Genomic DNA, 26,581 nt, shown 5'->3' with positions numbered 1-26,581 from the left:
GATACAAAGATACAGGGATAGATGGGCATAGTGTCATATGGGATTGGTTATTTCCACAGTAGGCAGAGAGATAATGATTTGCACATGGAGAAAGGGGAAAAAAGGTGAATCAATTCAGATAACAGTAAATGAGCCATGTGCCATTTATGAGGTGTGGATAGGAGAAGGAAAATGCCCCAACTGGCCTTAAATTTCCCCAAAGTGATTTCAGTATCACCCATCCTGGAATTCTCACTTCTTGTAGCATGAGGATTGACATGTTGAGAATTTTCCTGGCCTTTTAGCTATAAGTCTCAATTTGGATAACCTCAGACTAGGCCTAGGCCACAATGTATGAATGTGTAGAAACATTGCCACAATGTAAAGAAGACACAACAGGAAACCAAGAGAAGAGTTTTGTTTTTTTTTTTAATTATTCCTTCATATTCAAACTTCACAAACAGTGTGAACTTGTACAATACCTCGGAAAGTGAAACTTACAAAAAAAGTGCTGGTAACATTTAAAAAAAAAACAACAAAAACCCCAAAAAAACAAACATCATTCTTAGCAACATCAATTACTCTTCCACACAAAACAGAAACCTTGTAAAATTTATTTTCGTATTTTTAAGGCGTAATACTTCCGTATAAAGTATATGCAAGAGATAAAACTTCACAGTATTCCAAAATGTCACAATAATAATAATAATAATATAGTATAATGAAGCGCTACAGTTAATTTTTCTTTTTTTGAATGTTTTTTTCCTGTTTAAATAACAAATACAAGTCACAGGTAAATATACGTGAGAAAAATACGAGGCTAATATTAAATGGCAGGTAAGGATACTGTCACTGTAAGAAAAAACTGGCAGGATGTGTGTATTTAGTCTATATTTTAAAGCACTTGATAGAAAAGGCGTATGCAAGGTTTTTCAAAACAAATTTTTTGTTTGTTTGTTTGATAACTGACAACAATTTAAGAGTATAATGAGAAAAAAAAAGGAACAAACTCCCTCTCAAAACTATTGACCTGCTCATCCCAAACCACGCGTATATATTGATGGTGGATGGGTGTGTGTTCATGTCTCCATGGGTTTGTACGGTACACAGACTGATACAAGCAGTGTCCCTTGCCCACCTGCAAAGGTTGGAGGTTACAGTCTCTGCAGTCATCGAGCTCAGATTCCTCATGGGAAATTATTCTTTCAATTTAAAGCTCTCTTTTTCCTTGCCTCTCCCTCTTTCCAAACTCTTCCCCAATACCCAGGTCTTCAGTCTGAAAAGACAATCTGGTTAGAAAAGTTGCCCTCCACTTAAAATTCACTGGGAAATAGAAACTGCGTAAACAGTGACACCCACACAGACACTGAAAATACCACTTGGACGAATGAATATGTTTGTGCATGTGTGGGGTGTGTGTGTGTGTGTGTGTGTGTGTGTGTGTGTACAGTAGCAATTGCAAAAAAGGGACCATATTCCTTTCCATACTAAGATACAATGTGATAAGAAACATTTCTGTGCAGGGAATAGGGCTTCTTCGAATCTTATCACAACACTGTGGCGGGAAGATCAGGAAACGGGTTCACCTTTCAGCAGTCACCACAGTAAACTTCATTGAGAACACGCATGCCCAGCTCTCTGGTCTGTGCGCATGTGTGTGTTAACAGCTAGCCATTCAGCCAACAGATAACAGAAAGACAGCAGATAGCAAAACACGTCAATAAGGTGCTCAAAGAAAAGAGTGGCACCCATTCCTTGAATGGATGGCCACATTAAGGTGCTTCAAAAAAGTTTTTTTTTTTTTTTTCACTTTTATTTCAGACATTAAGAGAGTACTGATTTGCACATGGTAGATCTGAGTCAGGCCAAGGGTTTTGAGATTTCTGACATCTTCCACTGAAAAGGGCTTTCGCTGTAGTTGTTTTGTTCAGTTTGTTGTGGGTCACTTGAGTTTTAAAAAATTTAATAGCCAAAAACTGAAATCAAATCAACATGACTAAAAGAAACAGGTGAAATGGTATAGAACATTACTGCATTCCCATTGGATCAAGATGGTTTCGCCCATTTTTCCTCTTTCACTAATACTGTTCCTTTTTTTCTTTGTTACAATCCATTCCTTGTGAACATACAGAAATGACCAAAGTCACTGCAAGTGGCTGTTTTTATTTTTTGTGATCTGTTGCAAGAGTCCAACCTTGTTTCCTCTGCTGCTGTTTGTGTAGCATCTGGTTTTGTAATGAAAGCATCTGGATTTGTTATGTGCATGTGTGTATATATGCACATATACACACCTATACATGTATAATATATACACTATATATATAGGGATATATATAGGAAGTGTGTATACATTTATACATAATATAGTGTATATCGTTTCAACTGGAGATAAACTGAACTGGGTTCAGACACTAGCACATGTTTATCTGTCCCCTGCCCCCTCTGTACATTTTAAACAGTCTGGAGCTTTTATTTATTTATTTTTAAAGTGCACTTTTAATGCAGAATAACTGTACTCCACTGATTCCTTGGAAAACATTTTTGATGAGAAAAAATCTGACGGTTCGCAGCCCCCAGCAAGAGAAGCCCGGGTCTGGTCGTGCCAGGGGCTGACGTGGCAGTGCCAGGCTTGTGCCTGAGTGATTACTGAGCGTTCTGGACTCTGGGCACCTCAGCAGCAGCAGCGCCTTATGAGAAGGCAGAGATAGAAGAGGAAGGAGGAAGGAAAGCTCAGATGAGGAAGGATGAGTTTGCGGTGTGTTCCGAGTCGGAAGCGTTAACTTCGTGTGGATTTGTGCAGTTCCTGCTTGGCTTCGGCTCAGAGATGCCATCTAGTCCCCTCCCCACCAACCGACACCAGCCGCCTCACGCCCTGCACGCTCCAGCATCGCCCAGGCGTCCCCGCTCCCGAGGCTGACTTCTGGGTCAGCTCCCCGTGGGGATGTGAGTGCCAGCGTCCAGTAGGAATAAGGCACCAGAGAAATCAAAATGTTACAAAAAGATGCAAAACCCCGTTTCAAAGAGCCTCTCCCATTGCTCCATTAAAATATTGCATGTGATACCATTCGTGTGTAAAGTGTGTCATATGCAGTCTCTGAAAGGAACTGGAGGCCCTTCAGCACCAGAGATCTGTAGGGATGCACCCTCTGTCAAAACACACCCACTCTCCCCACTCCCACGCCCACCCCATGCCACACGCAAAAGCACCAAAGTGGGAGAACAAGGCTGCGTGCCATTTCTCACCTCATTTTTGATAAAGATCAAAGAAGTGTACGAAATAAAATTTTCAGGAATTGCTCTAAAATTAAATGGGTTTTGGCTGTCATGTACCCGGTTACTTGATGCTCTAAATGTCCAAAGAGTATGATGAAGGGGTGGAAGTATTTGTGTTAATGTTTGGGGGAACGTGCTAAACAAAAATTACTTCCTAAACGACACCCAAGTCCTCTACTAACACTTCAACCTCCCCTATTTTTTAAACATTGTAAAAAAGGAAGAGGTTCATCTAACTATAAAAGGAAAAAAATGAAGGCACAAGATTTTATTCGGTCCCACAATCCTTAAGAAAAATGGTGTTGTGCAAGTGTGTGCGTGTGTGTGTGTGTGTGTACGTGCACACACAAGTGAGATGGGAGACCAAGGGCCATTGGGGCAGTCGTCCAAGGGAAGCTGGAAACGCAGAACAAGAGAGAATTTCGAGACAGAGAGAAGAAAGGAGAGAGGAAGAAACTGAGGCCTCTCTTCAGCTTTCTGTCATAGACAGTCTCAAGATTTGGCTGCTTTAGGGTCCAGAACGGAATTCATTTGTCTTGGTCTAGAAAGTGCTCCCAGTTAAATATCTCCAGTTAATCATGTTACAGCTTTTGGTGTTTCCCTTTTCCCTTCCCTCCAGCCAAATGATTTTTTTCTTTTAAATCACAGTTTTAAAAATTATTTTTTCAATCTTGAAAAAATATGGAAAAGCTATTGAACAGCCTTAGGGCACTCTGCCTCTCCATCTTCACAGTGAGTAGATGGATGGATAATCCACACAGCCAGAGATGAGGCAGGCAAGCTCCCTTGTGCTAGAGGGTCCCTTGCCCCACCTTCCCCAGGGCTGGGTGTGCCTTCACAGCACCCACAGCCGTTTCTTTCAATTGGATCCTTCCTCCTCCCACCCCATCCACGGAAGGTGGGCTGCCGAGAGAAGCAAAGCCAGTCTAGAGAGCGATGGTAACAGGGAGGCCTCAGAAGCCGAGGATGGAGGTGATGAGGGGGCATCTCTGCTCAAGCAGGTCAGCACTGCTCTCTCGGCAGCCTCCCCTCAGGATGGGAAGTGTGGCTGCCCGCTGAGAAGTTGAAGCCCCGCTCACATGGACTTCATGAGACCTCAACTCTCAGGCTCACCACCTTTATGCCTCTGTTGCATCAGAGCTGGCCCCCAGTCCTTAAGAAGGCAGTGATCCAAGACAGAGAGGCAGAGTCAACCGGCTGTGTCATACAAAAAAACGGGCTACGGACAGTGGGATTTCAGAAAGAAATTTAACTTTGGTTTTCCAACTTTTTCAAACCGTAAAAATTAAAGCAGGTCTTCAGTGGCTTCGATCATCTGACAGCTGTTACATTTTTTCTCATTTGGCAAGGCTAAGGCAGGGGGTGGGGGGAAGAGAAAAGGGGTTTCCCATAATTGGTCGAAGACACAGGGTGGTAAAATGCTTCCACACTTAAACTCACAGTCCAGTGTTTTTGACATTTCATAAATAGCTTTTTTTTTTCTCTAAAAAAAGAATAAAACAAGAACAATCCCTTTACTTACTCATCTGAAACAAAATAAACAGCAGTGGGTACAAACTTCTTCTTGTAACAATTACAAAAAACAACAATATAATCCCAACTTTTAACACGCATCTTGAATCAGTTAGTTTTTTTTTAACCTCAAAACTGCAGCATATCCTTAAGGGCAAACTTTTCGATTAGTTTTTTTCTTTTTTTTTTTTTAAATAATGTCTTCACCAAAAAAACAGTCTTGTACCAATAAAATGCATTCAAAAATAGAAAATATTACACAACAAAAATATGTATCCTTCCTTTCCAAAAAAGATTCTTCACAAAAAAATGTAGAAAAAATTCCAACAATTTTTTTCCTCTCCTAAACATTAACTTTCAGTCTAGGGCACGATTATTTATTGATTTAAATGTCTGCTTTTGCATAAAACATGGAAGATGCAAAACAATTACTGTATTAGGTTTGTGAAGTTATGTCCACTCCCACCCCAACTCTAAAACAAAACAAAACCAGAAAAACCCAGCAAACATTAAACAAAAGATACAGCTGGTTGACTAGAAAAAATCTCTTTCCTTCCACTGTGCCTTTGTATGGGTTACTGGCTCTGTTGGTATCTGGGAATGCTCAAGAAGGGAGATCAGTTTGGAGTCAAGAGGTACTTTAGCATTAGCTGATGTTCTGAGGAGTCATTTACAGTCTCCCATGTTGTGGGTTTATCTGCTGCAAATCCTCAGGGAGAAAAGAAACATGAGGATGAGCAGAGGACTAAACTGTGTCCACGTGTGTACTGTACAAATACCTCTATACAAGCCAGTTTCTCCATCATAGCACATTTTTCTTCCCCCTTACAGTGGAGCTCAAGCGTCGGATCAACGGTAACGGAGAGCTCCAGTGGTATGCGGAAGGCTGGGGCTATTTCCTCTGTAGTCACCACGCCCACATTTAACCAGTTTGGGCACTAATTGGAACAATAACGAGATCTCAAATCTCAAAGCAATGTCCTGTTTTCCCCATCCTCATTGAACCCAGGTATCTTCTCCATTTCAGTATTGCAGCTGAAACATATATTTTTCTTATTTGATGGTATTCCTCTTTTGAGTGGGATGTATTATGTATGTGTATCCAGTACAAACAGATTTTTTTTTTCCCCCAAGTTTTTTTTCCCTGTTGCTTATTTGGTTGCTGGTTTTTTCTTTGTGGTTTTTGTTCTGTTTTGTTTCTGATTTTTTAAACAGTGAAATATGTCCAATTTTATTTCCAGTGCATTAAACAAATTTTAAATTAAAAGAAGAAATAAAACTTTTCCCCCATCCTTCTAAAGGAAATGACCCACAAAAGTACAATATAATAAAATCAGGCATTGCCAAAAATAGCGTGATGTGCAACCTCAATTACATCAAAGAAAAACAAACAGACAAACAAGACTTATAAAACATAAGCATGAAGGAGCCAAGACTATAATCCCAACTATGGTATGATTGGCAAGCACTGGTTAAAAAATAGGTAAGGCTACTCTTAGATTTCTAACTCAACATAGTTAACCACTGCTCTTCTGTCTTTTCCTTCAACTCTTAATCTTTCACTCACTAGTTCTTTATATCTTTAAAATGAACAAAATTTTTTTATATTTTTGGTCTACAGTAGAATTACATATTAATAATATAATAAAAAGGTATTTCATTAACAGGTTGGTACTGCATCTATGTGGGGAAAATAGAAAAAAAGCACTCAAAGAGACATTGCAAATGGACTCTAATAAAAATAACCACAAATACGATAGAAATTATAATCAGGGTAACAGATTCAACTGAAAACAGGTGGAAAAAGATATATTTTGGGTAATACAAACTCCTGACAAGCTATGCCCTAGAATTACAGCCTCCAAACCTTTCCTGTGATTTCCACCTTTCCATAGGATCACTCAAAATTCAAATGGAAATGGAAACAAAATGAAAATAAAGTGGACAGGTGGTTGAGCCAGCCAGAGCTTCCAAGTTATCTTAGTTGACTGGTCAAGACCAGCTGGACAGCATTTGAGAAACTGGGAGGCCACAGGGGAGCCACTGATGGTATTTGTTTTTAATATTGGAGGAGTTTCCAGCCCACTGATAAAGAGAGAAACCAAGGAACCAAATAATTCTTCTGGTACCATATAATATATGAGATGAAATATCATTCCGATAGAGGGGATATGAGGGTGAGGTGGGAAAGAGAAGAGAGAGGAGAAATAGGCAAACTTTGGGCACCACCTCCCTTTGTTTTCTTCAGCACATTGGTTTCCTTCTTTCTGAGCATCCTTTAGGATTCGCTCTGGGCCCCAATGTCCTCTGAGCAAATATGTGTCAACACAGTTCTTGACATGACGTCTATGCTTACTGGCTTTCCTAAGGGCTCGATGGCTCTGGAGGCTCCCTGCCCCCCCACCCCCCCACCCCATGCCCTTGATGAAGCAGAGAAGGGGTGTGAAGTTGTAATGACAGAGGCCCTTTCCATTAACCATTCCTGCCTGATGGTTAATTCACACCGATGGTCCAGTGTGGGAAAAAAAATAAGAAGGAAAAGAATTGGTCAAAGTTGAGCTTGGTAATCAACAAGTGTGAAGTTTTCTTTCAGGAAAAAAAAAAAAATAGAAGACGAAGAAGACAAAGAAATGACATCAGTCAGGAAATACTGCTTTTGGTTTCTTTGAACTATCCTTGGTTTTTCTCTCATTCAGTTGCTCCAGTTTAAAGTTTAGAATCTAGTGCAAATATCATCACATCACAGCATTCCAGGAGCAATACACTATCCCTTCATCCTAGGTGAATACTATCCCTTCAGACCTCCTCAGAAGACTGGGGGCAATGATCCAGAAAAGTGTTAACTGAACAGATTATTAACCTAGTACTCGCTACAACAAGAAAGGCACTATCACAAGAGATCAGCCTCAGCATCTTCCTTGCCGTGGGCATGGATGTTTTAACCACTCCAGCAACTACAATGAAACCCAGACTGTGGCTTTTCCAGTACTTGAACTCACTGGCCAGTTATCTGACTCTCCCACTGGCCATTGCCGTTGGCTCCGGCCGTGTGGAGAGCACTGACCGGCTCTGTGTCCATGCTGCCCCACATTTCACCAGTGATCCTTGTTTGGTTCTAAATGATTTAGCTCACTCTCTTCCATGGAAGTTTCTTTCTCTCCATCAGTCTCCAGGTCATGACTCTATTATAAAGACAGTTTACAGTGTCAAGTACTAGCGCTTATCTATTTTTTCCTAGTTTTTTAAACCTCTAACCAAACCCTAAGTCATAAAGACAATTCAGTAGCTCCTTTAACAAGAAGTCTCCTGTAAATATCACTGTGAACAGAATGAAAACCAAAGTATCATCCCTTGACCACCAAAGCATATCCCTTGAGCCTGTTGTATTACTTTTGTCTGCAAGAGAGGAGGTGGGGCTCTGGAAAGGAAAATCTTTGGTGACAGAACCGGAGTGGGTATGCAAGTTTCAAGGAAGAAGTTATTTTCCAAAAGCCTCAAGAGAAGTATCCTAGGGCAGTTAATGTGAAGATATTTTAAAAGGTCAATTATTTCTTTCTGTAACTTTGGTTTGGTGCAGTCGGTATCTTCTCAGTGCTTACCCAATACACATCTCTAAGTACCTGTAAAGAGCTCTGAATTTAGAGTTTCTTATTTGAAAGGGAGATAATACTTTGAGTGCTGGAGGGACTGCTTACATTAGTTCTGAAAGCTCTAAATGGAATTTTTCTGCCTAGCAAGGCTGACAGCTTCCTTACAAATTTTTTAACTTGGAAAAGTAGACTTGGATGGATGCTAAGGAGAGAGAAAGAGATAGGTATCAATGTAATCTTAAGAAAGGCCGCAACCGAGAGTTCTCCAAATTGATGCCCCAACATGTGATAGTGATCAGAGAAATTCCACATTACCCACTGATATGGGTTGTGACCCTTTCTTACTGAACCAGAATCTTCAAAGCTGTCACCTTGGATTCTGGACGAGTCCTTCGGCATATTCACTCTCCTGTTATTATTTCCTACATGATCTATTGCTTTTCCTGTGGTGAAAGATTCACTAAAGAGCTGTCAAATTCTAATTACTTCTAAGATTTAAAAAGGCAATAAAAATAAATCCAATAAAGAAAAATTGAAAGAAAAAGCAACAACTTCAAAACTAGGCTTTTAGGCACTGTTAAGGTCTTCTGCTTTATAAAGGATAGTCTCTGATGGAGCAGCTAGTAAGTAGGTTCTGATTAATCCTCCGACCCTTCCTCCAATTTCAAAGTTGGCCTAGCTTGTTTCAGATAAACCTTTCACCTCACTGGTTTTCAATGTTTATTGCACTGTTCCCTTACTGTCATCTTAAAGGATTTTACCACATGCATGGCCTTCCTCTTTGGTTAGCCTGATCTGGGTTTCACCCAGCGATGAAAAAGCATGCTCAGGCTGAAAGGATACCTCCAATACGGACAAGGTGAGGTTTTTCTGAAAGGAGGCCCTAGCTCGGGCCAAGGCGAAGACTTTCCGGTCACCTCGGTTGGCTTCCTCACCATCGCAACTCTTACTGAAAGCTTAGTTGGAGACAACATTGGGCAAACTTCTCCTTAAACGTCTTCAATTTACAGTACTAACTCAGCTTCTTTATAATAAGAAAACAGATCCTATCAGCATGGCAGTTTCTAGGCCTGATCAAGAGTTGGCAGATTCCACAGATTTTTACCAACTCTGCTAAGACCAAGCATGACGGAAATAACCCTCCATTTTTGTGGTGCTTCTAGTTTCAAAACTTGCTTCTTTCTTTCCCATATCTCACACACTCTCTCCCGGCACAAGTAAATACATTTCAGTAGTGCAATGCAGTGCAGTCATATTTATTTAGTGCAAAAAAAAAAAAAAAAAAAAAAAAAAGCCCTATTACAGCCCCAAGCTCAACCCTAAACAGCTCTTACTAAAAGTTACCAGTGCCACAAAAGTGGGAAATTCAGTCCTTACCTCACACTTCTGTGAGTCATCTCTTTCGTTGTCCCTGTTTGGTTCAGCTCAAAGGAAGGAAACAGCTAGCATACGCCTAGGCATTATTCTGTAAAATGTTAAGCCAATAGGCAAAAAATAAAGGGAAGGAGTTGACTTGAAACCAAGGGTAGTATTTAGAAGAGGAAAATAGCTATTTAATGCAAAGATCAGTAGTGGTTTTTACTGAATGCTTTTCATCATGTCAAATGGCTCCGATGCTAAAGGGAATGGGTACAGAAAAAGATAAAGCTTTCCTGTTTCCCAAAACACGGTCCTAAATTTAACAGTGCTGGGTTCTTAGTTTTGAATAGTGCAATCAGCTATTCCTCGAGGGCTTTGGGCAGCAGCCACCTTACCTAACATAAATAGGGACACTAAGAGCACTCCCTTTTTCACACTGACCTTCTCTCTTGCCTCATTCCTCTCCTATCCATTTTTTCTGACTACACATAAATACAGATCTACATACACATACACAGAAATTCTCAAGGCCCCTCTCAGGATGATAGATTGAAAATTGGTACAAATAGCTCAATGACACACACACACAAAGTACAATTATTAAATATAAAAGTGAATTATTACACCAAAATTAAGGGTCTGCATTGTACCTCTTCTTGTATTATTCGGTAAGAAAAAACATTCATAGCAGGATGTCTCATGGAGCTTACTTTTTGCTTAAGATTAATCTGGACTTAGTTTGGGATATGGCAGTACTGAGTGATTTTGGAGAGATGCCTTGCATTGGATCATCCTCCAGAATCATTCTCTCCAGTTTGCCCGGGTCCCCACCCTCCAAGTGTAAATCTGCTTGTATGCACATACCACATGCATGCTGGAAGTCTCAGGAGGATCAATATGTAGTTTAGAATAGATTACAGAAACATTCGTGGGGTCAGCACACTCAAATTCCTTTGGAACACTACGTCATCACAGAGTTTCTCGATTCTATCAACTTCTTGCCTTTGTTTGCCACGATGAGGATTACCAAGAGACTCTGCTTTCATTTACTCTGAAAACCACAGTTCTTTTAACGATAGTGCAAACAACCAAATTTAGATATATGAAAGTTACCCTTAATTTATATCTCAGTAGGCCCCTCGGGAAAACGTAATCACTGGGACCAAAGAAGGAGTTTCATTGCTGACAATGCTTTTGATAATCCTCTCTTACAAATCTACATATAGATGGTTCCAAATCAAAGTCTGTGCCCAGGAGAGCAGAAGCAGAGTAACTCACCTTATTTTTCAAAGAACCCTCTGGAAGTGAACATACACTAATCACTTTAGTCTATGTCTAAAGCTTGTATTATATTTGAACCATTATTTTATTGTCCGTTATCTCTCTGCATAAGCCCCGGAGAGCAGGTTAGTAATGGGAGCAGTCAAGGGTTTCTATAATTTCTCTATATGGTTTTGATAGCATTAAGAGAAGTCTTGGGCTTCCCTGGTGGCGCAGTGGTTGAGGGTCTGCCGGCCAATGCAGGGGACACGGGTTCGAGCCCTGGTCTGGGAAGATCCCACATGCCGTGGAGCAACTAGGCCCGTGAGCCACAACTACTGAGCCTGTGCGTCTGGAGCCTGTGCTCTGCAACAAGAGAGGCCGCGATAGTGAGAGGCCCGCGCACCGTGATGAAGAGTGGCCCCCGCTTGCCACAACTAGAGAAAGCCCTCGCACAGAAACAAAGACCCAACACAGCCAAAAAATAAATAAATAAAAAAAAGAGAAGTCTTAAATCACGAAGAAGTGAGGTTATTTTACTAATTCTTAGGCCTATAATAGTGAGAATGGGCAAAAATGGCAAAGGGCGAGTGGTGCTGACTTTTCCTGCTAACCCTGAGAACTGGCTTTAGGAATCCAGAACTGTATCAAATTTAGTCCCATCACATTGTCCTGTTTCCCCTCTTTGCTTTTCCTCTGTTCACTTAATTGAAATTACAGTTATTTTAAAGATTCAGCTAAGAATGCAAATTATAGCATAAAAAACAGGTTATAAAAAGGTTGTCAGGCTATCTGTAAATTGAATTGAGTTGAAAACAGTACGCTTTCAAATGAAGCACTACAATTTCCTCTTTTTTTTAAAGTTTCTAATTTGGTTTTTCTTTCTTTTGTGGCGGTGAGAGTACGGATGGGTGAAGTACTGGCAATGCCAATCTCCCTCTGTGACTGTCACCTCCAGTGCCAGGTTGGGGAGATGACAGGCAATGGAGGAGCGGTGTTTCACCATTTAAGACCTCATGAACACATGCAGTTTTGAAATGAAGAGAACAGAAGTCTGAACAATTATAGCAATCCACAGATCAACCGATTCTGGCATTTTAGTAGTATCCTTTCTTTTTCTTTTCTGGTGATTCTGTCCTATATCAATAAGAAACATCCAAAGAAGGTTTTCATTACATTAGTCTATCCTCAGCCTTATTTCAAAAATTTGAGGAGACAATAAGGATTTGTAGTGTGAAATTTCATGAACTTCATCTGCAGTCAATTCCCATCCTTAGGCCTCATACCTGTGAAGTTTAGGTAAATGGGGTTTCTTTTTCAAGGAATAGCTTTTATTTTAACTATTCTACCCTCAAAGTGCAGAGAGACTCTTTCTCCTCAAAGCTCTCACATTCTACTCGAAAAGGAAGATAAGATTTTCATGGAGAATAGACTCCTTAATGATAGAATGGAAGGCTTTTCATTCCAAGAGGGAAAGGAGTAAGGTAAGGGTGGGCAGTGATTTGACTGACGCCTATGGCCATGGACAGTATCAAATTAAAGAATCAAAATTTTTTACTGCCTTGAGAAGAAAGAGATAAAGGGAAACAAACAAATCAACAAACAAACTTCACTAAAATACACATTCCTCCAGCTTCAGGTTTCTAAAAAGTAATAATTATGCTTAAATCAAGGTTTACAGATAGCAAACAACTGTTTTAATGTGTAAAAGTATTATCCCTTTGCTTTACTATGTTAGTTTCACTTTCTTTGAAGGAATTGTATCCGTGCACACTTGTCCTAAAGTCCAGTGCAGAAAATAACCTGGTTTGCTACCAGCCTCAATCTCAGAATATTTCCTAAGCTCTATCTGCAAATCCTAAAACTATATATCTGTAAAATGAGATGCAGAGCTTCTGAAATGCATTGTGGGGGTGGGGCCGGGGTAGGAAGCAAGCTTTTTATGGAGGCAAAGAAAGAAATCCCTTCCTGTCCTCCCAAATGTATACTGTAATGTTTCTGACCGTTATATTGCTGCATTACTTACCGTTAGGGCTACCGATGTTAGCTTAGAAAAGCAGGAGGCTCGAAAGTAACAAGAAATTCACGTCCTGGACTCTCCAGAATATTAAACAGGATTTCAACATTAATCTAGACTAATGCAGAGGCTGTGGTGAGAAATCTGGGGTCTCAGGGTTAGAGCTCTTCTTGGAGCACTAGAAGGAACGAGGTCAAGAAGGCATCCTGGAGGAATCTTTGTGATAAACTGGACCAAATGGGACCTTCCAGAACCAGATCCACTCCTCCTCCACATTATACTTTAGATGATGGCATTTAGGATTTAAAAGAGAGTCTTTTGTTCTTTCAGAAGTCAATGCCTGAGGAGAGGAATACTTTAGATGAAGAGTACTTTAAAAAAAAAAAAAGATAGAGGGAGTCAGAATGGAAAAAGAAAGAGAAGGAGATAAGAATGATGGGGAGAACATGCTAAGTGAAGATGACAGTCCTAAGCAACATACACACTGACTTTAAGAAGTGTTGGTTTCCTACTAGATGTGGGACTCAGGGAGGTTTTTGAACCTCTTCTTTATTTCATTGCTCTCTATGGCGTGAGATGTTAAAAATTGGTTTGATTAAGGTAAAACCTGCGTCAAGCCTCAAATCAAATTAAGACTACATTTCTGACATTAATGTTCCTTCTGTTTGTCAATGGGTAAAGCAAGAAATGAAAGCATACCCCTGTGTGCTCAAAATCAGGTAGTGCTCTAGATGCCACAGAATGGTCCACCCAAGAGCCGAGAGCCAAAGCAGTATCACAGTAAGAGTGCTGGACTGGGAGTCAGGAAAGACTGTGTTACAGAGTTGTTCAGATTGCGTCATAAGCATCCTGTAAAGGGGGAGACCCAGAAATGTATGAGTCTTTTGGACAATGCTCTGGCAACCAGACAGTTGTAACTCACTGAAGTGAGATCTAGCATGATGACCAAATTACATGGTGAATGCTTACTTACTGGGCTCTTCAAATATCTGTTCTGCCCTATTATTATTTTATTTAAGCGCATATTAAGTTTATGTTTAAAAATATGTGGTTGCAAAATAGACACTTTAGAAACTTTATGGATCTTTTCATCCCTTAGTAAATTACTGCTTAAAGGTCTAAACCAATCAACAATTATTTGTTTTTCAAAAACATGACGTGAAAAAAATTCTTCCTGATTATCTCCTGTGATGCCTTTGAGTAGAAGTGGATTTACCTGTTTCAGAAGAGCTCACTAGGGCTTGAGCAGGTATCAAAATTATTCTGAAATGTTACTCCTTTCATTAAATTTCTCTAAGTCAAGTACCTGTATGTCATTTGGCTAAATATTAGTAGGAGTTGAGTCATCACTGATGATTTTTTTTCTCCCTCAGAAATGGTCTACTCATATCAGGAATTTGAACACTGTGGTATTTAAAAAAAGAGAGAAAAAAAAAAAAAACAGAAAATATTTTCCCCTTTGTCTTTGGCCAAATGTGAAGGTGAAAAGAATTTGTGACCTCAGCTAGTACGGCTGACATTTAAAACTGTGACTCAGGTCCTCCCACTCTCAAAAGAATATTGATAACTTTTAAAACCTGAAGGTACAGTGAAGACATGCTTCACTCTGCCTACGGGTCTCATGCTGATGAACTCACTCATGTCAGTGCTCTTTCACCACATAAAGCTCAAAGAAGGACATTCACAACGGGGTTGGGGGAAGAGAGGGAAATGAGCCCTCAGGTGCCATGCTGATTAGAGTTCTTAAGGCAGTGAGGAGAGGAAGAGGTAATTTAAAGTCTTAGAGAGAAACAAGAAATAAAGAGAATGGATGAGGAGAAGGAAAGAGGAAAATAGTGAAGTTGATACAATTTGGGTATTAAGTGATCACTGGAAAAGGAACAGCTCACCTCACCCTCAATTCACTATGGTGTTGGTCTAGTAGAAATATATTTAGTTGAAAACTTTGGAGAAACAGATGGATATTTTTGCTTTTAGACTCAATACTAGCCCCTTCCATGCAGATTAGAGCAGGTAGTTCCTTAATGAGTACCGCAAGTAGAGGGCAAGGAGGGGAGTTGGATGAGGGGAGTTGGATAAGGGGAGGGGGGAGGGCTTGTTGGAGGGGCACAGCAGAATGGGGTGGGATTTGAAAACAAAAATCGACTGGAAAAGATGAAAGGAAGGAATTGGTGTTATTCACACTGAGAAGCCTTAATGGTGGTTCAGTGTGGGAAGGGTTCTCACGCTGAGTATGATGAACAGATGTTTTCATCCTGTCCTGGATGTAGAACTGGTCCAGGCACCCAGGACGAATGTAAAGTTTATCCATCAGTGGGGTTTTCCAGGCATTGGGTTGAGTAGCTGAGGGAAGCTGAAGGAGCTCTTTATCTAAAAATACTATTTGAAAAAATTTCTTGAGAGGAAGACGGGATGCCTGATTTCTGACGTTTCCGTGATGGCCTGGGTAGAGAAGAAAGGCACCAAGTTCCCACCTTAACAGACAAATGTAGATATTGAGGGCTAGATACCCAAGAACCACTATTTTATGGATTCTGCAGACTAAAAAATGAACTATAATTTTCTGAGTTCTAGTTCTATCAGCCTCTGTCATGAAAAAGTTCCTAAATTCTGATTTTATTAAAAAGAATCTCCTAGGAAAATGAACATTATATTGCTAAGCTGCCTCCAGGGAAGCACTGAAGACTAGTTAAAATAACTGTAAGCATACTGAAAACAGAAAGTAGTCAGTAAAGAACTAGTATTAAAAATCAATATTTGAAAATACAGTTGGGACAACTAGGCCTTTAACTGCCTTCTGCTTCTCAGATGAGCAGCCCTTTGAAATGCAGCCTGTAATTGTTGGTCAGATCATACGGAGGTTAAGAGGCCCCTTGGTCATATTTTTAAAAGCAAATATAGACAGTGACAGTCCTAGAGGGGAAAATCACAGATACATTCATATGCACTTCTTTTGTTCTTCAGATATCGAGAGGGTCAGCTAAACAAGATCACTTTGACTATGAACCTCTTTGTGTTGGCCACACCAAAAAAAAATGTTTTCTTAAAAAAAGTTTTCACTTTCCTACATTTGCTAAGTCTGAGCTTAAAAAAAATTCTCAAATCCTGTGAAGACAATACTGAAGCTGATAATATAAAAAGCAAACTAGAGCAGTAATGATTATTATTAAATGCACCAGATTAACTGCAGCAGGTTGGTGATGGGTGATAAATGCAAAGAAATAGTATTTCAATCAACTCATGATCATAGGCAGATTCAAAAGTTAAAATGAATATAATGTAATATATATTTCAATATAGAGTTGTTATATATAATGTGTATGTTCTAGCTTTCAGAAATACTGCAATGTAGTGTACTGTACTTAAGTAAGCATACCTAAATAGTAACTCATATTCTTCCACAAAGTCACTAGTACTGTTAACTAAAAAAAAAAAAAAACAACTCATTTTTTTCCAGTAAAAAGAAATACCTATGGTTACAGTCACAGACTTCTTTTGGATATAGAAAGACAATATACATTTAAAACAATAGTAACAACAAAAAGATTGCAACTGTAAGTAGCCTTACTTAATTGGGGAGGGGAAAAGTCACCAAAATAGAAGAGGAAAGAAAACGTCCTCTGAATTCTGTAAGTGAGCAGAAATAATCCACATGTCATAAAAAATAAGAAACCGTCTATTAAAAGAAGGGCGTGGGAGTGAGAAAACTGAATCCGACTGTTTCCAGGCCACCCTTCAAAGTCAGCTATGAGAGCCAGGTCCGTTTGTTCAGAACAGTCCACTAGAGCGCATTCTACTTTAATGCTCGAGATGGGCAAGAGCCATCAGTTCTTAGAGATTACCAAAAACGATTCTTCTGAGAGTCTATTGGTTTGCTAGACACGGTAAACAACCCACTCCTGGAAAGACTTCAGCAAAGGCCACATTGGTTTCAGGAGACACAGCTTGTGATTGATGATGATTCCCTGCAGATGCAGGCAGGATTAGGAAGCTTTAGTTTGGGAGTCAAACTTACAAGTGGGTGGGTGTTTGTGTGCACACACTGGGTTGCATAGAGGAAAGGAATGGAGGCTTTTAAGCCATGGAAGGGCTCAGGCAAAAGTCTGCATGGGCCTTGCCTGCCCGGCCTTGGTGCCACTCCTGCACAGGAATCCTGGGTAGAGGGGGTGCCCCACATTGCTGCTCCCTCTTACCTACTTGCCAGTTGAGTACATCTGTTTTACCTTCTTCTGGAGGAAAGCAGCCTGTCACTGTGGGTTTGCTGTGGATCCAACAAGCTGCCTTTGTGTCTCCCAACTCCGAAATGCTACAAAAAGCAACAGAGTGGGCAGGTGACTGCTTCCTGGGAAGGGAGCCACCAGTCTTGAGCACAATGGCGGGAAGAGGCAACAGTATCTACGCACCAGGACCTATGCCTGTGTGTGCTTTGTTTGAGATGCACACATACTCCCAGACCACAGCAAGTACACATGCAAACACGCATGTCCACGCACACGTCAGTAAATCCAATAGAAGTGCAGTTCGTTAAGTGCACTCTACTCCACACAAGCATATTCAAGTTTCTCATGAAAGGGGTACATAGAAATTACTGATGGTTGGGCTCCTTCAGAATGCCCTAAAGCCTCATCACAGATAGTGGACAGCACTAATGCACCCAACTAAGGCAACAGAGCAGAAGCAGATACATGAGATATCTGAGACCTTTGACTAACTACAAATTCCAGACTTTATCTTGTTGCCACTAGGGAATACGAATGTGGAACAGTTTTGTACTGAGAGCACCTCACACTGCGTGTGTACATGCATAATGTATACTCATTTACAGACATTTTGGACAGCAGCTGTGACATACTAGATGGGTTAAGTCCCTTTCATTACTAGAATCTACATATAAATTGCAATGATTCTGCTGGGCAACAACAAACTTCTGTTGCAACGGTAGTAGAAACAGATGTCTCCTATGGGGTTAATTTTTTTTTTTTTTTCCTGCCTTGGGTTAGAACCTCATTGAAGCATTTTGAATCAAGGAAACCTCTGAATTTGAAAGAGGGCTAGTTAGGGACTTTTTACACCCTAATTAGGTATCTCAAAAGCCAGGACTCCAATAACTGCGGCTAGATTTTCCCTATGATCTGCAGATCGTGCTCCATCATTGAAGACTTGAAAGTTGTGAGTTTGCATTTAAACAAAGAACCACCAGATAACCCAGATGCTCACTGGAATTGAGAAAAAACAAGTTTAGAGATACACACTGTACAGGAAAAGAAAGCTTTTTGTTGAGATTATTCTCCCTGTTAAGGAAATGATTCAACCTAGCAGTTTAGGCACCTGTGATCGTGTCTTATGGGACTCGCTCTTTAGCTAATAGGATGTCTATTTTACGTCCAGCCCAGTCCTATGTCACTGAAATAGGATAGGAAATAGCAGCCACTTCCTGAGGGCAGCCAGCTCCTGACAAGTTTGGTGCCTCCCCCTAAAGTCACTGTTTCCATAGTCTTCAGTCATGAATAAGGCTCATTTTTGTAATAATGCAACCATAAAAAAGCAAGAAGTGTCCACGTCTTCACACCCGTCCCATCTATCTTCTGTTCTCTTCCCTGGGCTTTCTGACTTAAGGCAGTAACTCTTTACTATAAGTGGCTTCCTGTGAAAATACCTTAACTGAGGTCGCTTCAGATAAGATTTAGTCTGAAATTATTCAGTTTTTGGAGCAAAGGGCTGGGCCTGAAGAACCCCCGGAAACCAAGCATTTTTGGTCAGCGGTGTGGAAAATGATGTTTCTTGTTTCAACCCAGGGCATTTCTACCCTTCGTTCAGTGAAATACATAGTTCTGAAAAAGAACGCACACTGTGCAGTCCTCATCTTCTACCTCTTCACCCTAAAAAGAATCCAGAGGAACCCTAGTGTTCCATGCCATTTTCTGGGATCTGTTAATGCGCACCACTGACCACCATGGATTTGGTGTCCCAGGAGAAAAAATATTCAGAGACTTACCAAGTTCTCTGGGGTGTTTTGGTCAGGCTAATCATCTTAGCACCTAGTGTTAGAAATGATGCTTTGGGTTAGTAATTTCCAGGCTCTGCGTTTACAGGAACACTGAGTCACCACAGCTTTCCTACTTGGGGAGGTTTAAGCAGTATCAGAAATGGCAACCCTACACAAACAGCTGTTGCGAATCTGAAAATATTCTCTCTGGAGCAAGAGCCCCTCTGTGCCCCTTTTCTGTCTCCATATGTGGCCTGAGCCCCAGGGTAGAGATTGCTTTTGAAAGTTTGCCCCATGTCATCTATTTCCCGGGCACCTAAGAGAACAGCCCCTTTTTTCACGAGAACACAGAAGCGAAAGCAGCTGCTGCCGGACCACCGTGAGGGCGCGTCTAGCCTCGGGGAGCCCGGCTCAGCTCAGGCACCCTCCTCGCACACCGCACACCATGGGGCACTGGGTTGCCCGGCACTTCTGTGGAATCAGGGAGTCGATTGAAATTCTAGTGCACCCTTCCTTTTGTTCGACACCAAGTCCCATGGTTCTGTCTTCAGTGTCCTATTTTTCTCTTTATAAAATTTCTTTCTCTGGGGGACAAAATTGGCCATTTAAATAAAGTTCTTTTATAGTTAGTAAAGAGGTTTCTCAGAGCCAGAAATCACTGAAAAGTCTGTCCACCCTACCCCCGGAAAAACCCAGAGCTTTCTCTAAAGGCCTCTTGCCAAACCTCCTAGTGTTGCGATTGGATGCTTTCTGGCTTCGCATTATTGGTGCTGAATACGTTTCGCAGTCCTGTTCCCTTCGCCAGGGCTCCCACTACCCTGGACTTCAACTCATGACTATATTATTCTTTCAGAAGATTTCTTTTAAGAGTCAGGTCACAACAGAAAGGGCACTCTCCCTTCTCCTAAATCCCAGGGGCATCTCAGGTGGTGCCTACTCCTCCCTTGCGCCTTCCTTTTGCCTTTTTTTTGCTGCAGCAGCGCACTGGCTGTAGCAGATGCAGACCTGATGTGGTTATCTGATACCTTTGCTGCAGTCACACATACTCTGCTCCCAGCCCCGACTGATTAAATGACATCTTCTAGAACAATAGAGGAAGGCTCCAAAATGGGCATAGCTAGTGGGAATCCTGGCCAGATCTACCTCACTGCCCCCTGTCCTCAGGGCAGCAGGTATTGGGAACATTCTGGGGAGCCACACCGAGGATGCGACTTGACCCTTATTATGTTCTCTCGGGGCTCTGAGGGATTTTATACGAAGCACACCTCACTTTCAACTTCCGTGCTGAGGGAAAACACTGATGAGGGGCCTGGGCTGGGCACATACCGTTGGTGTGCTTGTATGATGGGGTACAGGTAGGTGAAGGCTTTAGGACTAACATGAAACTTAACACACCCAGAGGAAACCTTTTCTCTTTTCATATCACAATGCACAAATTCTAACTGTTCATGAGTTGGAAGAAGTTTTCTTGGTCCTTACAGAATGTTGAGCTGATACAAAATAAAATCCCTGTGACTTTTAAACACAGCAAATTCAAGTCTTTCCTTCTAAGGCCAGGAGCTACTGTGACCCTCGAGATGCCTAGGAAGAAGGAATGGGCTTCAGCCTGAACAACAGCAGGAAAGTATTCACTACACTTACTCATGGCACAAACAGATTCAGAGCATTAGGAATTTGGGGAAGAAAAAGTCTATAAAACTGTTATTAGAAGCTAAAGTTTACAACTCAAACTGTATAATAAGAAATATTTTGATATAGAGACTTTCGTTTCAGAGTCTTTTTTGGCCTGGCTTGTTTCTCAATCTTTTCCCATGTGTAGATTTGTATCAGACCCATATGTCTCAATTCCTTCCTTCTTTTGGGCTCTATTTTACACATTTGGGGCTTTGGGGGGGGTACAAATTTTGGCATTTATTACATCAATAGGGGAAAACTTGCCCACTCCGCTAAGATGCTACTGATGTTTTAGTGCTAGAAAATTTTATTTTTCATAAACTGTATCTAACTGTCTAGAGATAAACGTTCCCCTTTGACTTTTTCCTTTCCTTTGTCCAGCTAATCCAGTTTTAAGTCATAAATTGCTAAAAAAAAAAAAAAGAGTACTTTTCCATACCAGTTCTTGTTCCCTGTACTCATCCTAAGAGGTCTTAAATCTGGAACACTTTCTTCCATTTCATCTATTTTTTTTTTTTCCTGGCTACTGAAGTTTTTTGTTTTTTTTTTTTTAAGCACTCACAGCATCCTAGCATAAAGTTCCAAATGTAAGAAGATTGTTGGATTTGAAACTAAAAGAATAAAAGAATCTATGCTCATCTTCTATTCTTGAAGCAAAATGTTTCCCCTTTCCTAAGATGTTGGTGATTATTTAATTTGAAAAGAAGGATTGACAAACTAAAAGCAACTCTATCCTTTTGAAATAGGCACGGACTAGTTTATTTCCTAAAATGTAGGTCAGTTTGGAAGCAGCCCTTTCAGAGGCCAGAACATGGAGTAAGGTCCCACAGCAAGTTCACTGCTCCCCAGCTTAGATCTTCCACTCCAATCTAGCTGCTTCCTTTCTCCAGAGAACAGTCTGTCAACTATTTTGGACTATGAGATGTTTGGGAGGAACAGACACACAGTAAGAAAAAGTCTACTGCTATGCAAACCTAGATAGTCCATATTGTTATAATGATTACATCACCTCACCAGGAATTCTTTGGGAGTCCTCTAACATTTACAAAAAAGAGATACTTCATTTGAAGGGAAAGGATGACTATTAGAGTTTAAACCCAACTGGTATTTTTTTCCCCACGTGTCCTATAACAAAAGGTAAATTTTAACCCAATTGCTTAGTTTTTTACATGGCAAATCAGCACTAAGGCAAATGAGTGTCCCTCAGATTTGACAAGCAGATAGCTAAATGTGGCCCATACCGCCACCCAAGATCACGTTTCTGGAGGTCCTATAACATCTGTCTACTTTGCTAAGGTTTGTGTAAGGCCACTATTCTAAACGAGCTACTGTCCAATAATACAAAATACTTTAAAGTGGCTTTTGGCCTTCTTCCATTTGTAACATATGCTGAGTGATTTCATGTCATTTTCCTCTAGATTAAAAAGATATTTTTTTAATGTCAATTTCTTCTGTTTTACATCATGGGTTGAATGACTTGTTTTTCAAAATATCAAAATTCTAGGCCATGGTTAATTAACTAATGCTCCCTCTGTAGGTAGTAAGTGGAAATACTGGAGTCTTACTTAAGATAGCTATTTCAAAAAGCAAGAGAAAATGGACTATTTCTTGTTTCTGAAGCTGTTTCCCACTAGCTTTTAAAACAGGTCAATTTTGGACAGATAGTTTTTAGTAGGACTCCTCTTAGAAATCACGATGGGTGATACTTAAAGGTCAATTAATCATCCAAGTCTACATTAAAACTACTAGCAAAATATTTACTGAATGAAGGACCACAGGACCAAATGAAACTCACATATATGCCAGTCCAGTCGCACTAACCCTACTAAACATCACCAAGAACTTATGGAAAAGATACAAGTTAACCAATCCTAAAATGTATGAGTAAAACCACTTTAGTTATTATACAGTTGCTTTCCTTGGAAGATTTCTCCTCATTTGTCACACAGTTTTTGTAAATAAGTTGCTGATAGGAAAATTAAATTAAAATGCAAAGTAATTTTGAAACTGAAATACTTTCTTTCCTTCTTTTTTTCTTTTTAAACTGTAGTTTAGTGTTTCTGTTTTGTTTAAAGATTTACCTTTCCCCTTAAGTGTGTTAAAATATGCCCAGCAATGAAATCACCTTTGGAGTTTTCATTAGGTTTAAAAATTCCGATATTTGAGTTGGAATCCCTTTAGGACACTGTCTATCATGGAAAAATCTCTGTTCTGATACCTTGATCAGGACCGAGGAGAGAAATCCAAACTAGGAAGAGAGAGTGGCATCTAAGATGACGCAGTGAATTGGTGGCCTTTTGAATGGTGGATGTTGGCATCTGGGAGATTTTTGTTAGTTTCTTTAAAACCTTACTAACAAGCAAGGGTTAATAAATCATCTAAAGAATAATCATCTTATTTAGCCCTCTCAACCATGGTGGAAACAGAAGGTGATCTTTGAAAGGAAGAAAGTAATTTCGGCATCGAGGCATTCTGATCTGCAACAGGCTTCTGATAACGCCGCTCTCTGTAGTTGTGAAGGGTGAGGAGGGACAGTAGAGTTTTGTGAACTGCTCCTCCCGGCTGACCACAAAAGGAAAGAACACTTTTGTCAAGACCTCTAGACTACTAGTGTTTCATCAAAGAAAAAAAGGTAAAGTCAATAGAAATTCTAGAATCATAAGATCTCAATGAACTTTCAGAGAAGCAAGAAATCTGTTTCTGAAAGATAAAGTCCCTCCCATGAAAAAGAACAGAATTCTAGATGAATCCATTGAAAAAAATATTCAGTGGAGCAACATAAGCTTGCTAAAAGTCGAAAGACTACATATCAAAATACAAAGCAGCAGTTCAAATTACAGCAGGGATGGGCTGGCCAGAGGCCCTCATCAACCCAGGCAATACTTAAAATAATAAAAATTAAGAAAAATTTAAAAAAATATGAAGAAAATATCCTTCCTCTCTTTCAAATATAACTTTAATTGCCTTTTATTCTTTCTATCTGGAAGCAGTATCGCTAACCTTAACAGTCTTGACTTACCAAAAAATATATATATGTGTGTGAAATAAAATAAAAGAGAAGGGATTGGTGGCAGTGTATGCAAAACCAAAATGAAAAAAAAATTACTTTTAACAATCTCACTTTTTTTGTTTTTTTTTTTACACAAATACTGTTGTAAATATATTAAAAAAATCAGCATTCTATCTGGTAAACGTCACTTTTGCCCCTCTATAAAATTTTGAATTAAAAAAGCCTCAAGAACTTTTTATTATTCCCCCCCCCTCCATTTCTCTTTCTTTTTCTCTTCCACAAGAATATATCCTGACACTTTTTTTTTGTTTGTTTTTGTTTTTTGCAAAGATTGTTGGAAATAATCCTTCTCTTGTACCTAGAAACGTAGGTGCAAACCTCTGATATCTTTGTTTTATCTGCATTCCTGCCTTTCATGAAAGTCCCTCTTGATTGTGCTGAGTCTGGGGCTCAGCGAAGACACTGAATAAATACGATAGCCACTGTTGCTTGATGCTTGTCCAAGTCTTCCTGGCTTCTGCTGAAAGGGGGGGGCATGGAGGAGGTGGGCCAGGGTGTGTGGACCGAGCAGAATCTGGGGGAGAAGCCTGCCGTCTGCCTTTCCCACACCGCCAAACCCACGCCCCTTCCCACACCCACAGCCCTTGCATGAAATCAGACAACGTTGGGGGTGGAAAACAGCAGGGCCTTTCCTCTGGGTTTTCAACCAGAAAGTGATATTCCACAGTTTTAACTGGTTACTGTGAAGTCCAAGCGGCCAGAATTGTGAAAATGTCCACTGAAACACTGCAAGCGGTGTACTTAAAGACAGTAGGCCTTTTAGATTTTGTTATATATTTTTGTAGTGCTCTTCACAAGTGAAAAAAGAAAATTTTTTTTTTTTTACTTTTTTTTTTAAAGATTTTTTTGTAAAGAAGGGTTGTATTTAGAGGCCAGTAGCTAGAGATCCAACCAGTGGACCTCCTGAAGCACTACCAGGCCTTAAGGCCACCATCCGAGGGAGACTGGGAGAACTATTATTCCCCTGAGCCTCCGAAATGTAATGTACCAGCAGGCAAAAACAGTTCTTCATGTAGTACAAAATGAAACGAAACAAAAACAAAAACAGAAAGTAAAAACGAAACCAAAACATTTCTTAAATTCTAGTGCCATAGCTTTTTTTCGTTTGTTTCTTTTTTGTTGTTTTGTTTTGTTCATAAGAAAGAGAGAAAGATACTACTTATCCGTCAGACACATGCATCCTCATGTGGTCGTTGAACTGCTCGATTTGGTCAAACTTTGCTGGACAGACGGAGCAGACGTAGGTGGTCCCCTCCGTGCAGGCCACCACCCCTGGGGGGCCAGCTCGGGCCCCTGGGGGTGTGCCTGCGGGAGGGGTCCCATTGCTGGCACTGTGCAGGGCCACGTGTCGCTCCAGGAGGGTCTTGTGGGAGAACTTCTTTTTGCAGATGTAGCACTCATAGGACTTCTCGCCCCGGTGGAGGCGCATGTGCACGTTGAGGGAACTCTTCTGGGTGAAGCGCTTGTTGCAGATACTACACTGGTACGCCCTCACTCCCGTGTGTGTCACCATGTGCTTGATAAGGTAATCCTTTAAGGAGAAGGAGCGCCAACAGATGCTGCATTGGTGGGGCTTCTCACCTGTTCACGTGGGAAGAGACAGCAAGCGGGACAGAGCGAGACACAGCGAGGGAGGAAGAATGAGAGACAGAAAAACAAGACAACAGAAAACAAAAACAAAAACATTAAAAAAAAAATCTGATTGGTTAACGGATCACCCCGATTGGAAAGATCCAGTCCTTCCTGGCCTCTCATGTTCTGAGAAAACTTGCTTTAAGGTGCTGCCAGGACAGTCTAGAGTTTTCCATGTCCCCATGCCAGAAAATGTCTCTCTTGGAAAGCTACTCGACATTCTCCAGTAAAAGTCTTCCAAGGTCATTCTGTGGAGAGAAGGGAGTGCTACTTTATAGGGGTCATTTTCAGTGCCATCATTCGGGGATTTAACTGTGTGTTTGCCATTTGCATTATCAAACAAATATAAGAAATAAAAGAGAGAAAAGTTCTTTGGAGACATGGGGTCTCTAGAATCTTTGGGAACTAAGGTTGGTGGTCACACATCTTGGCTCTTTGGGGACAGTCTCCGTTTCTGGTATTTTGTCTAGTAAATGCACTCATGCTTTGATTATAGGTCTGGAAAATATTGCCCATGATAGGAATAAGTCATTCTGAAGAGCTATACCTTTGGTTTTTATCTATTTTAGACAGCAATCTTCCTAAAATGTAACTTGAGAGAGTTAATTGGCTATTCTGTCTGGACTGCCCTGAGCTGCAGATTGGCCTTGTCTGGTGTGGAGGTTGAGTAGGTGGTAGACAACACAGTGATCTTAGAGTCAAACGGTCCTGTTCAAATCCAGGCACCAACGGATGGCCTGCCACTCTGACAAATCTGCAAGTGCCTCTGAGGTATACAGTTCCGCTTACCTCACTGTGCTGGTGTTGACATAAGATACATACGAAATCACTTTGCAGACCACCAAGAGTGGTGTGGGAATACTTGCCTGGTGTTCTTATTACAAGACTATCCACCAGCACCCCCTCCCCCCATTAAACGCTTCCATACGCCTTTTCTGAACTCTGGGGTCAATTTTTAAAATAGTTTTCTCTTTCTTTGCTCTCAGTGTGTTGGCTGAAACCCTTCTTTCTCCTCAGTTTACTGCTTTGGTTTGCTGTTGGCTTAGAGATCAAATGATCAAGCTTGCTGAAAACTGTAACGTAAATAAGAATATTGTCACCGAATGACCACATGAAATATTCTTCTATAAGTAACGTCCATGGGCCTGTAACATCTCTTTGGATGAAGAGAGACTTGTTTTTGTTGGTGCTGTTTGTTCTAGGCTCTGCTCTTGGCGGGTGAGATGAAC

General features: G+C 40.6%; 1 protein-coding gene across 14 annotated transcripts in view; it reads right to left on the bottom strand.

Annotated features, from left to right (window-relative positions):
• Positions 1-389: 389 nt before the first annotated feature.
• The window catches only part of ZBTB20 (zinc finger and BTB domain containing 20), an 821,511-nt gene continuing 795,319 nt past the window's right edge, over positions 390-26,581 (bottom strand). For all 14 annotated transcript variants that reach the window (XM_049709898.1, XM_049709909.1, XM_049709901.1 and 11 more), the window contains one exon: positions 390-25,301. In XM_049709898.1, coding sequence (XP_049565855.1) covers positions 24,880-25,301 — 422 coding nt within the window. In that variant the 3' untranslated portion in view covers positions 390-24,879. The remainder of the gene's footprint in view (positions 25,302-26,581) is intronic.

This window comes from Orcinus orca, chromosome 5 (assembly GCF_937001465.1).
Source record: "Orcinus orca chromosome 5, mOrcOrc1.1, whole genome shotgun sequence".
NCBI classification, from domain to species: Eukaryota; Metazoa; Chordata; class Mammalia; order Artiodactyla; family Delphinidae; genus Orcinus; species Orcinus orca.
Note: the sequence above shows the minus strand (reverse complement) of the source record. Positions and strands in the feature narration are given on the sequence as shown.